At 37.1% G+C, this 14512-nt stretch overlaps 1 protein-coding gene across 3 annotated transcripts in view; it reads left to right on the forward strand.

Moving 5' to 3' along the window:
* fbln2 (fibulin 2) overlaps positions 1-14512 on the forward strand; it is a 69519-nt gene that overhangs the window by 25903 nt on the left and 29104 nt on the right. For all 3 annotated transcript variants that reach the window (XM_055184057.2, XM_073876111.1, XM_055184058.2), the window contains exons 5-7: positions 2620-2809; positions 8640-8846; positions 11864-11974. In XM_055184057.2, the coding sequence (XP_055040032.2) occupies positions 2620-2809; positions 8640-8846; positions 11864-11974 (508 nt within the window). The remainder of the gene's footprint in view (positions 1-2619; positions 2810-8639; positions 8847-11863; positions 11975-14512) is intronic.

The following is a 14512-nucleotide window of genomic DNA, read 5'->3' on the forward strand; positions in this document are numbered from 1 at the left end:
GCATCTGGCTAGTGGTTTTTAAATGGTGGGGGGTAAGTTTTTACTAGCTGGGTTTCCACCGAAACGTGACGCGAATATTTGTAATAAATTAGCCAAAATAGAAAAAATGAGAATTAGGTGCATTTCAATCAGGTTGTACGAAAAAGGCAGTGGTATTGGTAAGCTAGTAACCAACACTAAATAAAACAAGGCACGCTTAGAAAATGGAGACAAGACTGCATTTAGTTATGATTTGGCAATTTATGAATGTACTGTGCACAGAAAAAGAAATGCAACATTTTTGATGCAGGCACTAGCAGCAAGGGCATTACGAAGACGTCTAACCCTATATATGGGAAAGACAACGTAGGCCGATACAGCTAGACGATCAGTCATGTTTGTTTAATGTTTGCTACATCAGAATACATATTCAGCAAATGCATTTCCATTTCCTATTATTTGCATTTACTCTTTTTCGCATAAATCATTACATTTTGCGAATTAAGGGATTTTTTTCTAAATTTGGCATTTCCATTCCTTGGCATTTCCATTACTTGGCATCGCTTGGCATTGAACTTTGAGTTTTATCATTTTGCAGGTATTACTTATGCTGCTCTAACAGCAACATTGCACACTAACTAAAGTTTGAAAAATGGGATCAGGATAAACGTGAAAGCAGTGGTCTCAAACTCCCGGCCCGCGGGCCATTTGCGGCCCGCCCTCCCCCTCTCTGCGGCCCGCGGCACCTTTCAACAATATAACATAATCTGGCCCGCAGAAAGATTTTTATTCACTTCGTTTCATATTCATTTCATTTTTAAATTAAACGTTCGTTCGCATGTCGCGTCTGACAACGCGTGTTAAAACGAGTCAAGGCGTTTCTTACTTTCTAAAGTGCTCGGGAGCGGAAGTTGCGCAGCCATGAGCCGCGCGCGCTCCGTGATGGGAGGATAACGGAATGCGTGATCGGACTTTAATTCCTCTTCTGAACCTCGCGTCAATCATATCATTGTCACCATGCAATCAGTTGATCTGGTCGGGACTTTGTTGTGTTTGTCCAGAGAAGATTTTTTACTTCCGGGTGAATATCAGCTGTTACTCAGAGAAGAGCTGCGGTGGGGCTCACATCAACAAGTCACAGCTTCCAATGGAGACACCGCATGTATGAGGCAGAGCCATAGATGTAATGCAACACATAAACTACAGATAAGAAAAATTGCCATCAAAGTGCCCAGATTAAAAGAGGAAAGATGAGGAGAAACATACAGAGGATAAAAGTATGTATACTGCTATATATAATTAAGTATAATAGATTATTATGTAACGTTAGCTTGCTATGCAATTACACCTAGCAGTATTATAATTTTTTTCAGTTTACTAGCTTATGTAACATTGACTACCCATTCAGAAGTTTTAGGATCACTTTCACTTATTCATGTTTTTCCACATATACCTGTATTAGCTAATTCATTAAAACTGTGGAATAACAAAGATGGAACATAATAAATCAATACTATGACTGTAAACAATCCAAAATAAATCAAAACACAAACACTTACTGATGGTATTTTTTTATAATAGTTTATAAATGTATACAGAAATTTTATTTGTTAGTTTAGTGCAATGTTTTAATAGGCCTTAGTTATTAAAGGGAAGGTTAAGAAACGATTTACTTATATAAAATAATGTATATTTAAAAGATAAAAAACATTATTTTTATTATACATTAAATAATAGAATTTTAACAGTCAATTTACAGAAATATTTTACTTTCTTAACCTTAAAATAGCTCTGCGGCCCTCCGATTAAATGTCAATCTCAGAAATGGCCCCAAGCCAATTTGAGTTTGAGACCCCTGCTTTAAAGGGATAGTTCACCTTAAAATGAAAATTCTGTCATCATTTACTCATCCTCATGTTATTGTATAAATTTCTTTTTTTCTCATGAACACAAAATAAGATATTTTGATAAATTATGGTAATCACACAGCAGATAGTGACCATTGACTTCCATAGTAGGAAAACAATATGATGGAATTTAAGGGGTACCGTCAACTGTGTGCTTACCATCATTTATTAAATTATTTATTTAAGATATTTTCTTCATCATTTATCACAATACTTCCAAAATATTTGTTTTCTACTATGGAAGTCAATGGTCACTATCTGCTGTGTTTACCATCATTTCTCAAAATATCTTCTTTTGTGTTCATCAGAAAAAAGAAATTCATACAGGTTTAGAACAACATAAGGATTAGTTTTCCTTTTCATTTTTAGGTGAACTATCCCTTTAACTAAAAAGGATGTGAAAAAGTTTTCCTTATCTTTTTCTGAACTTTATTTCTTGAACTTTATATTTTTTGGTACTATTAATACAATTGCAATGTTTGATTGTAGACAAACAAATCTGCAACTGTGTTGGGTTACCACCTGACTGTGTAAAATCTCTATATCAAAACATAACCAGCTGGGAATCACTGCGTCAGGCCTTGTACTGACTAGTGTAAGGCATGTGGTTAATTAACTGAAATGATTTACTTTGCAGCATCTGGTCATGTGAACAATTGAATACAACACAGCTGCAAACTTCCGCACTCCGTGTGGTTTTTCATATCTGGCTCTGTCTCGCTATTTGACGTAGATTTGCTGCAGCTGCTGCGCGTTGGGTCTGCGTCTTCGGAGTGAAGGCAAAGGTTGTGATGCTCATCAGTATCTCAGCTACCCGTGTGGACACGTGTTCCTCTTGTGCTGCGAGAATGGGGACGAGGGACTTGCTTCCCCCACCCTCAAGAAGAAACAGAGGCCTCAGCCGACTGCTTCTCCAAAAAGAGGTGAACGTCTCACACACACACCAAGCAGTCATGCTTATTGGAATAGTTCATCCAAACATTCACATTCTGTCATTGTTTATTCACCAACATGTTTCAGGGGTGTTATTCATTCACCCTTATGTTCCAAACAAGTGTTGTTGTTTTTCAGAAGGCTTGTTATGTGCTTAAACTGTGCAAAAGTAACAAGTAGTGAAAAGTAGTCCATAGGAATTGTATGCAGAGTATTATATCAATATGATACTTTTATGGTCTTTTTGATGCTGACCTACAGGGCACTGTAAGTGTATGGCAAGAATTGTCTAAAAAAAAATCAACTGGTAGAGCTTTGCATTAGTAGTGCAATGGTTGTTGGTTTAATCTCCATGCATCACACATAAAAAATTTAAATCCTGTTCTCCTTTCCTGTCCATTCCTCTAATATACAACTTGTAGTATGCAGAAAATCTCCATTGGCTAAGGTTTGGGGTGAGTAAGAGTTCATATTTTGACGAGCAGATCTAGACTGGCCGCCACGCCAAGAAAAAGTCACACCATCAGATGACTATTAAAATCTCAGTTCAAGCGAAATGTTTAATACAATGTTCGAGTAATGTCTTCATCACAGTGACATGAGTTTACATCTTGCAATGAACATCAAGGCACAAGTCACAACTCATGTCATTTTGCTTGTTTGTTTTTTCGAAGCCTGGATCATATTTGGAATCATCTGAAGTCTTTGGCTTTCAGTTTCAAATTTGAGTTCGTCACACGGCTGGCTGATGGGTTGACATTGATGGATCAGAGGAAAGAAAGATGCCCGGAGCTGATTGGTCAGGTGTCACGTTACCGTTCAAAATAATGCACAAAGATGCTGGCAAGCTGGGCTGAATCACAAGCAGATGGCAGTGCAGGCTGTTGCCTTTATGACAGTGCCAGCAAACTTTCATTCCGTCTCAGAGGTTTCAGACGACTAATTTAGCTAATTTTGAAAGGATTTATAGGGAAACTTTGGATTTCTGTTGAGTCTGTTTATTGTGTTTACACTGGAATAAGCTTTAGAAGTGGATTGTGGAGTGATGACTATCGGAGAAATTGTAAAAAAAAATTGTCTAGTATTTTTGTGCTGCTGCTGTCTTAATGCTGTTTTGATGCTTTTGAATTTAATTTGATATTCTTTTTTTTTTAAAGATCCTGGCTTCGACTGTGGTGGTTGCCATACAATACTGTATCATGGCTGTGAGATCAGGGGCAACTGTAACAATAGTTAAAGAAAGAAAGAAGGATATAAAATAATGAATAGGCTTTTTAAAAAAGACTCTTTAAAGGGACATTCCACTTTTTAAAAAAATACACATTTTCCAGCTCCCCTAGAGTTTAACATTTGATTTATGCCGATTTGGAGTCCATTCAGTCGATCTCTGGGTCTGGCGCTACCGCTTTTAGCATAGCTTAGCACAATCCATTGAATCTGATTAGACCATTGGCGTCGCGCTAAAGCATAACCAACGAGTTTCAATATTTTTCCTAGTTAAAACTTGACTCTTTTGTAGTTACATCGTGTACTAGGACTGACAGAGAATTGGGAGTTGTGATTTTCTGGGCAGATGTGACTATGACTATACTCTCATTCTGGCGTAATAATTAAAGGAATAGTCTACTCATTTTCAATGTTGAACTTTGTTGTTGCCTTGGCTAGGAATTGTTGATACATCCCTCTATCATCTGTGTGCGTGCACGTAAGCGCTGGAGCGCGCTGCGACACTTCGATAGCATTTAGCTTAGCCCCATTCATTCAATGGTACCATTTAGAGATAAAGTTAGAAGTGACCAAACACATCAACGTTTTTCCTATTTAAGACGAGTAGTTATACGAGCAAGTTTGGTGGTACAAAATAAAACGTAGCGCTTTTCTAAGCGGATTTAAAAGAGGAACTATATTGTATGGCGTAATAGCACTTTTGGGAGTACTTCGACTCGCCTGAAAAGTCCGCTCCCCTTCTCACTCTCATAATGGGAGAGGGAGGGTGTTACTGCGCCGAGTCGAAGTACTCCCAAAAGTGCTATTACGCCATAAAATATTGTTCCTCTTTTAAATCCGCTTAGAAAAGCGCTACGTTTTATTTTGTACCACCAAACTTGCTCGTATAACTACTCGTCTTAAATAGGAAAAACGTTGATGTGTTTGGTCACTTCTAACTTTATCTCTAAATGGTAGCATTGAATGAATGGGGCTAAGCTAAATGCTATCGAAGCGTCGCAGCGAGCTCCAGCGCTTACGTGCACGCACACAGATGATAGAGGGATGTATCAACAATTCTTAGTTAAGGTAATAACATATTTTAATATTGAAAATGAGTAGACTATTCCTTTAAGGAATTTGCAGCTGTAAAATGGTTGTAGGAGGCGCAATAAGATAAGGCAGCAGTCGAAAATAGTCCCCTTAGTAACTTTCAATGGCAGGGGACTATTTTCGCGCAGTGCGTAATATCATTGCGCCTCTTGCAGCAATGTTACGGCTGCAACGTCCTTAATTATTACGCCAGAATGAGAGTCCTAGTCCTATCTGCCTAGAAAATCGCAACTTTTAATTTTCTGTCGGTCTTAATAAGTTTTAAATAGGAAAAATATTGAAACTCTTTGGTTTTTTTTCGTGTGATGCTAATGGTCTAATCAGATTCAATGGATTATGCTAAGCTATGCTAAAAGTGGTGGCGCCGGACCCGTAGATCAGCTGAATGGATTCCAAAACGGTAAGAATCAAAAGTTTAACTCTAGGGGAGCTGGAAAATGAGTATATATATATTTTTTTAAAGTGGAATGTCCCTTAATGAACATTATAGGCATTATTTTATCAAAGCATCTAGATGAAGAGTTTCCTTTGCTGTATTTCAAATGTAATCTTAGTAGATGTCTCCTTTCAATTCACATTATTTATGACAGCCAAAGTTCAATAGTACACATGAATTCGGATGAGTAATAAGTTACATTGTACAGACATTGTGTGTATATATATTTTTTCAACCTTGCCAATTATAAACTCTTCTTGTATTTAACTCCATGTTATTGATTTTAATTCCATAAATGGTACAGTTATGTATGGTGCATATGTTTTTATACCAAAAGTTGAAATTCAGATTTGAAAAATGTAAAACAAATGATGTTACAATTGCCCCCAGTGTGCGTTTCGTAATAAAATAGAGGTTATGTGGATTATAGCTGCTAAATAAAGTTTTTCAACACTGTCCTGGCTTTTATTCTTTTACGCTGGATGGCAGAGTGCCATATCAGTGTAATGGCAGACATTCATTGTTCAACTCCTGCTGTTATTAGCAAAGCCCCAGTCAATGGACCCTGGTCCTTCATCCTTTAAATAAGACATAAAACCCAGACTTTACCTCTTGCAATCCCTCAAACAGCACATTCCTCAGGCCCGATGCCTTGCTTCATCTAAAGAGCCCACCTGATATCCTACAGCAAGGTGAGCTGTGTCAATATATTAGGACTGGTCTCATATCCATTATGTGGTGCACAGACAAAAGATGGCAGCCTAAAATAGGTCCAAATAAATTGCCTCTATAGAGGCACCCATGGAAAAATCTTTTTCTTTGTCTTTCTGCAGACAATCCTTAACTGCATCAAAAGTTCAAGCGATGGAAAAATGGTTGAAAGATAATTATTTCCATAAGAGATGCTTTCTCAGGCCCCCTGCCACCTCACTCCCAAAACATGATTAATTATAACGGAAATGTTTAATCTCTCTCACCCCTCCAATGTATTCACATTCAGTTAATGACTGTGAGAAATATTTACTTTACACCAGTGTGCGGTGTAAGGTGAAGCTTAGCCTGCTGCTGAGCCTGTTTATTATGTTTAGCCAGACGTTAATTGCCGAGTCTGCGGAGCTCCTTGCCAAATTGGTGCGCAATGTTGGAAAGATTGCTCGTTAACTCTATGAGTTGCTTTTTGGGTTTAGGCAGCTATGGATTTGAGATTGATAGGATGTGATTGGCAGATGAAGAATACTGAGGGCGGGGCAGGAGCAGCTGGGAGGGGGAATGGCGGTTGTTGACTGGAACATTGCTTAAATGCGTATTAAGTTTACATTCGAGCAGTTATAGTTCTGGTTGACATCTGGTTTATCTTGAGAAGTCACTTTGATGTTAATACAAGTGAAATTGAAAAGGGCAAATAAGACTAATAGTAAATAAATAACTTTAACAATCAGCTGGTTATTAAGTCTTTCCCCACCAGCATTTAAAAACAAGTTTTTTATGCATTTTTATGATTTTTACAAAAGTTTAATGCCTTTCAGAATGTTCATCTATAAATATATAAACATAAAATATGGCAAATGAAAGAACAGACCCTTTGCTTTTAAACAAACAAAAACATCCTACCTTCATTTTTACTCTTTTATCACCTCTCACATATAGGTAGGTTTCTTCAAAAATACCAAATTTTTACCAAAAACTCAAATAATTCCATTTTTGTGAAGGACTTTTTATAAAGATCTGATTCAGAGCGATGATCAAAACATACACAGAGTTCCTACTGTTTGCCCTAATGCTGCGTTCACACCAGCCGCGGTAGAGGCGTCAAGCGCGAGTAATGTCAATGTTAAGCTAAAGAAGCGTTGACGCACATCTAGAAGTCTTGCGGCGCGAATGAGGCTGAGTTGTGTCTACCGCGTGGTGCTTCACGGCTCATTCACGCGGGTCTAGTTCGCACAAATTGAGCGTTGCTGCGGAAAACGCACTAGTTAAAAAAATTTGAACTTTTGTGGAAAAACACGCTGCGTTAACCAATCAGGAGCTTGCTCTAGTAGTGATGTGATTACAGGAAGTGAGCGGAGTCCCAGAAGCCCCTCCCATGACATGAGTTTCTGCGTGAATGTCTCGATGACTAGAATTTTTATGCGCAGCTTTCACGCGCGAATGAAGCGTGAACACTCAAAAAGTTCAAGTGTACAACTACGTGCGATACACGCGAATTTTACGCCTCAAACCCATCTGGTGTGAACCCACGGTAAGGGGTTGCTTTCAGGTATTATAATTTGGGTAAGAGCGCCAGCTGGTGGATAATAGCGGAAATACGGAATGGCGGAAACTTGTCATTGGCAGGGAAGCATTTTCTCTTAATTGACGAGTTAATGGTGGGGAAAGAGTTAACACTGTAACTCTCACTTAAATGAATACTTAGGGAAAAAATTATTTGTGACTGTTTAACATAAAATCATCCTACGTAATGTAAAGAACATATTAATTATTAAAGAATTATATATTTATTATTGTTAAAGATTGAAATCAACATTAAACAATAACTAAAATTAAAATAAAAAATGAAACTAATAATTGTATTTCACAAGTTTGCCTGCCCATTCACTCTTAATAAGTTATTGTAAACAAACTTGGTTTGGAGCAGATTGGGGAGGAGGAGGGATGCCAGTTGAGTGTCGCTTGGCGTGGAGACTTAGATATGCTCTAAATAATGACTGACGGAACTTAATTTTTTAGGCTCCTCCTCCTGACATTTAATGAAAAATAATTGACTTAAACAATCACTTGAGATGTATCTATCTAATCTTAAGTAGTCTAATATTTTATACTATTGTTCAGAAATTGGTTTCAAAACCAAGAGATGAAAAGTCTCTTCTTTAAACATTTGGCATAATCTTGATTTTTTTCAAGTTTTGTTGAAATATTTTATTAGTGCTGTGTGTGAAAAACACCAGTCTGGCAAATTAAATAAACAATGGTTAGAGTAACCAGGAAGCGACTTTATTTCTTAGCCAAATCTGCTTTAAACTGTAGACTGTCTCAATCTTATTTTTACAATTTCTCTACTTTCACAGTATCAGACAGTCAGTTCCCAAAACAAGCTCTGTCTGCAGGAGAAGTGGATCCTGCTGCAAACTCACTGGAGGATTTAGAGCATGAAGACAGGTGCCAGAGATTTGGAGAGATCTGCCAGCACGCCTGCATCAATACTCACAAATCCTACCTGTGTGTCTGCCACCCTGGATACACACTCCAGCCGGACGCACGCAGCTGTAGGCCAGGTAACATCTCTTTATACGGAAAAAAACTTTTTTGTTTTTTGCGATTAGGCGATTATAGATTAGTTTAACTAGATCATGTCAAAAAATTTCAAACCATAAAGAACTTCTTTAAAAATGTGTGTAGATTTTAAAGGTAAAGATTAGTACAAAGATTGTTTTTTAATTAAAATCCATGCGTGAGAAGGTTTGTTATTCATGCACTTGCTTCCACCAACGTCGCAGCATATGCAAGCCTTATCATTACTCACACAAAACACACACTATCAGCCCTGCATTAAACAATGGAATTAATCTTCCTACTGCATAACATCATATCTACATTACGTGCATGACCTGAATATAAAATCACCTCATTTGTTATACTGTGAGTCTGTGATGCATCTAGGTGCGTGTTTTTACATAAAACAATCTAGAGTATTATGATGAGTCACGAAATTATACCAATATCTGTCAAAACCTAAGGAAGCACAATAGTGATTTTGCATTAGTGCACAGAGCTAAAAGACATTCGTAACTGCTATTCAACATTATTCATACATTAATAAAATGTATTCACCCTGTTATTACTTTTGAAGAATCATCGCACAGCTCTTTTTGCATATGATTATAGTTCATATTATAAAAATAATGTAATGTGTGACAGCCTAGGGGCCATGGCATGAAAACAGTGTTGTTTTTGGCAGCCCTTTTAGTTTTCGTTTTAGTCTTAGTCTTTTGGACGAAAATGCTTTTAGTTTTAGTCACATTTTAGTCACTTGTAAAATTTATAGTTTTAGTCAAGTTTTAGTCGACGAAAACGCAAAAGGGTCTTAGTCAAGTTTTAGTCGACGAAAACGCAAAAAAAAGTATTTTTTAACCAATGAATTTAGGTTAAAAAGTGTGGTGTATTTAATACAATTAAAATGTGCATTAAGGTTGTCCCTGAGGGCTTGCCATTGTTTTAGTCGGTGTGCCTTCTGCGCATGTCATAACAAAAAGTTATGAAGAAAAAAGTTTAGCCTAATATACCATCATGTTGAGTTTGTGTGTTACGCTGAGACCTCGCTTATAAAGTTGAGAAACGCGTGCCTTGCCTTATTTAAATACACCACAAAAAGTATTGGAAATGGGCTTAGGTTTGACAAGCAGATACATGTAAAACCTTAAGCTTACCATAAAATGTGTCACAAGCCGATTGTTGAGTAAAATTGAATGTATATGATATGTTAACAGCGTGACTTGTTAGTTACCTTTAAAAAATATTAGCGTGATGAGCATTCAGGTGCCGCTTGAGATTGGTGGTATTCTTCCCACCTAGTTTGTGGCCACATTTACCGTCGTCTCCCAATATGCATTCCGTTTTTCTGTCTGATGGATTATACTGAAAGTATGTCCATAAATCATCCCATCGTTTCCGTTTATTGGCGTCACCGCTACGGTCCTTCGAACTCGCCACAGCCACAGGTGTGTTGTTGTTGTTGTTTGAAATCTTGTGCGCGTGCGCAGCATGGCGGCAGCCGCGTGGTGGGCGTGACCGTGAGTGAGACTGTGTTGACCCAAAACAAGGATAGAAAGCGGCAGCATAGCTGATACTTTTGAGCTAAAAACAGACTGATTTCACGCAAAATAGGCAGAAATGACATGCATTATGAACGTCAGACTTATAATCATTTTCGTTCCGTCTCGTTTCGTCAACGAAAACTCAAAAGCGTCTCGTCATGTTTTCGTCACCTTAGAGACATTTTTAGCTAGTCATCGTCACGTTAGCGTCATAAAAAATATGTGCGTCAACGAAATCATTTAGTTGTTTAAGTGCTATAATTGGGTCCCCAGTGCTTCTATCAACCTAGAAAATGTGAAAAAGATCAACCCAGTAACTGAGTTTTGGTAAACCATTCTCTACAAGCATGTGAAAAAATAGGTCGTTGAAATTTGGCTCTCCTTATGATGTCATAAGGAGCTCTTATTATAATAATACCACCCCTTAATCTGCACTATCCAACCACAGCACTGCCATTTAGTGTAGAGAGAGAGAAAATAATTCACAGCACAATTGAGTTTCAATTGCAACGAACCACCATCATTGTGATCAGTGTTTGCACTTCATCCGCTCATTTGCATTTTGAAGGACACACCCAAAACGGCACATTTTCACACCTACAGAGTGATAATTTTAACATTCTATAATAAATTATCTATATGGTATTTTGATCTAAAACTTCATATATGTGCTCTGGGGCCACCAAAGATTTATTTGACATCTTAAAAAAGTCTTGTGATATGGCCCCTTTAAGTCATTTTTTTGTGATTACCTGTTTTAAAATCATCCTACATAATGTAAAAGAAAATATAACCTTGATATATTTCATATTGACTGAGGTCATGTGAAAGATTACTCCAAGTCTTATAAGTAAATTGAGGGTCACATATGGTTTCCACCAACTTGTTAAAAAATAAATAATAGTTTTTTGTCATTTTTGGGTGACTATTATTGCTTTTCCTCTTTTGTTATGTAACTGTGGAGAAAACAGCGGAGAGCGATGATGGCCGTACTGGTTGATACATGCAGACTGTCATTGTTTTGCCTGTTTCACCGCAAGTTGTTATTACTTGTCCATGGTTTCCCTGGTTTTATGACCAAAACATTACGACAGCATGATGGTATTGTCATCTTGTGTTAATAATGTTTTTGTCTTGGTGACACTGAAGTGTTGAGACTGAAAGTATTGCTTTTGCCCCAGTATGAGACATAACTAACAACTGTGTGTCAGGAATGATTAAGTTATGCAATATGCAGACACTAGTATCTTCACATGCAGAATCTTTAGCTGACCTTCGGAATGATAGGAATTTTGTTGACAGATGTGTTGGCAAAAAACAGAGCTCAAATATCCCTTACCATAATTTCACATCTCGTCATGATTATATATTGTGGAGATACTCTAAATCTCATGCACTTTCAATCATAACAGTGATATAAAGGATGGCAAAAATGGCTGCTTCCTCCTTATAAGATTTGATTCATTTATCTCCCACAGAGAACCCGGAGGAAGACAATAGGGTTCTTGAGGAAGACCGACCTGTAACAATATCTCCAGCACGACTGGAAACCACTACTGAAAACCCAGCATTAAATAATCCATGTGCAGGTATGTAAACTCAAGAAAGGCTTTTCTTTACCTGTCAAAAAGCACATTTCAATGCAATAATTGAACATACAAAATAGTATACAGTAACTTTGATATTTTACTTTACAGTATATTTTATACTGTAAATTTTATCTAAATTTGCAATCCTACACAACAATTACTTTCCTACATTCTCAGCAGGTAATAAAGGTCATACCCTATTTCCTGACACACTGCAATTCTCTCAAATATCCAATACAACTGCCAGGTCACATCCCTCCAACCGCAGTCTTTACTGCAGCCAAAGCAACAGAAATCCACATCCCGTATCACCTCTTGCGTCCAGATATTCTGTCTCCAGTCCAGGTCCTCCCTGTTCGGAGTTGGAGTGAAATTCTGGCAGGCCGGATATTGTCGTCTTAGCTTACATCCATGACAAAATAAAATGCACATGTTTTGGAGGAATTTAAAATCCTTCTTGTTTTGAAGGGTTGTTGATAAGCAGCCAGCAGTCATGTCTTGATGGGCTGTTTTGTGTGCCCATAATGCTTTTGATAAATATGATTATTTATTTGAAATATTATTATTACATTCATTTAGTTCCCCACGGGTCCTCCCAATTGGCATCAAACAGGTACATAAAAAGGAAAAGGATGCATACTATAAAGAAAACACACTACAATGGATGCACACTACAAAGGATGCACACAACAAAGTATGCATAATTCATAGGATGCACAATATAAAATATGCATACTTCATGGGATGCACACTACACAGGATGCATTCTTCATAGGATGCACACTACATAGTGTGCAGACTGCAAAGGATGCACACTACAAAAGATGCATACTTCATAGGATGCACACTACAAAGGATGCAAAATTAAATGATTTCATCATTATTATTATTAATAATAATATTATTAAGGATTTCAAATATTATTACTCTGACAAAATATTTAAATAGCCAGATCTTGTAGTCTTGCAACTGAGTAACCACATTTTATCGTAATTAAAATGAGACTGTCCTCCAAAAATAACGACCTCATAGGCCGTTTGTGAAAGCACCTTATTACGACGTAAAGTGACCTATTAAGGGATTAGTGTCCTTTAGTGGCAGTAGCTTATACAGCCTGTTGTTATGTTTTAAGGTTTTTGCCTTATTAGATTAGACACATTTCATTTTATGAATTTGTAAATGTAGAAACGGTTTCATAAACATTTATGGTTTTAACATTTATGGGATATTTTGGAGCATCTAACCCCACCCTTACCCTAAACCCAACCACTTCTCAAGCATATAAAACACAACATGCAAGTAAAAGTACAGTCACAGGTATTTATTGCATAGAACAGTATAAAAGTATTACAAACCATTCGCCTTGCAAACCTTGCGAACTGAAGCCATACGATTACTTTATATGAAGAACTCAAACATAAACCACCAGCATGACGTAGTCGGTCACAAGAGCCAATAGCGCTTCACATTCTTAGATAATGTAATGATGCAATCAATCATGAGGCACACAAGAGCCAATGCCTTTTCACAATCATAGATGACGTATCATCGATTCTTCTGGCGGCAGTTCACCGGATCTGATTTTTACAGCGGATTGTCATCACTTTTGCATCTTTTCTTCAAATAAATCGATTGTTTGACCTCAGTACACTTGGAATATTTAAGTACATTTTTAAAAATGTATGACTGTTTTGTATGCTGTGTTTATATCATATAATAAATGCCTGAATAGTGTAATGTTTAAATTGAAAATCTTATCCCAGTACATGTCATCATAGCCCAAAATATCATTTTATACCTAATATATTAAGTGTCACTAGCTGCTGGTAGAAGCGTTAATTTAGTAAATGCATTTATTGGTCGTATCTGATGAAATGGACAAACGACCAAAGCATTCGTATGGGTTGGAGAATAGGTCGTTAAAACATATTATTTGCTTTGAAACTTCTTAGTCAAGGGGTCATCTAAGATGCAGTGCTTTACACTATGATAACTTTAAGAGACCTTACTGTGTCTCAAGATGTATACTGTTATGTTTCAAGTCTTTAAGAATGTACTGGAACTCGATGTCCTGTCTGGGACACCGTCACCTCTCTGGAGCCTCAGTCTGTGCTGAAGATGGTTGAAATGCTTCTGGGTAATTCATTAAGTCTTGGTGGTTATGGCTTAATTTTTAACTGCTTGGCTACGTCACTTCAGTTTAGGCTGAGCTTTTTTTCCGAGGCTGTTATTACAGAAATATTTTTATTAGAGAAACAGACAAGTAACATGTATTATTATTATTTTATTATTTTGCACAACTGCACATCTGTGTTTGTGGGGTGGAGGCGTGTAATTAAGTATGTGTAATTGTGTAATATTGTGTAACATCCTTTAAATTGTCTTTCAATAAACATCATTAAATACTGTAATAGATTGGTGCATTAAAGGTCACGTTCTTTCTGATCCCAGTTTTTAAACCCTGTTTAGTGTGGAATGTTGCTATAAAAGCATAAATAATACCTGTAGAATGATTAAGCTCAAAGTTCACTGCCAGGC

The sequence above is a fragment of the Misgurnus anguillicaudatus genome, chromosome 14 (genome assembly GCF_027580225.2).
Source record: "Misgurnus anguillicaudatus chromosome 14, ASM2758022v2, whole genome shotgun sequence".
Lineage (NCBI taxonomy): Eukaryota > Metazoa > Chordata > Actinopteri > Cypriniformes > Cobitidae > Misgurnus > Misgurnus anguillicaudatus.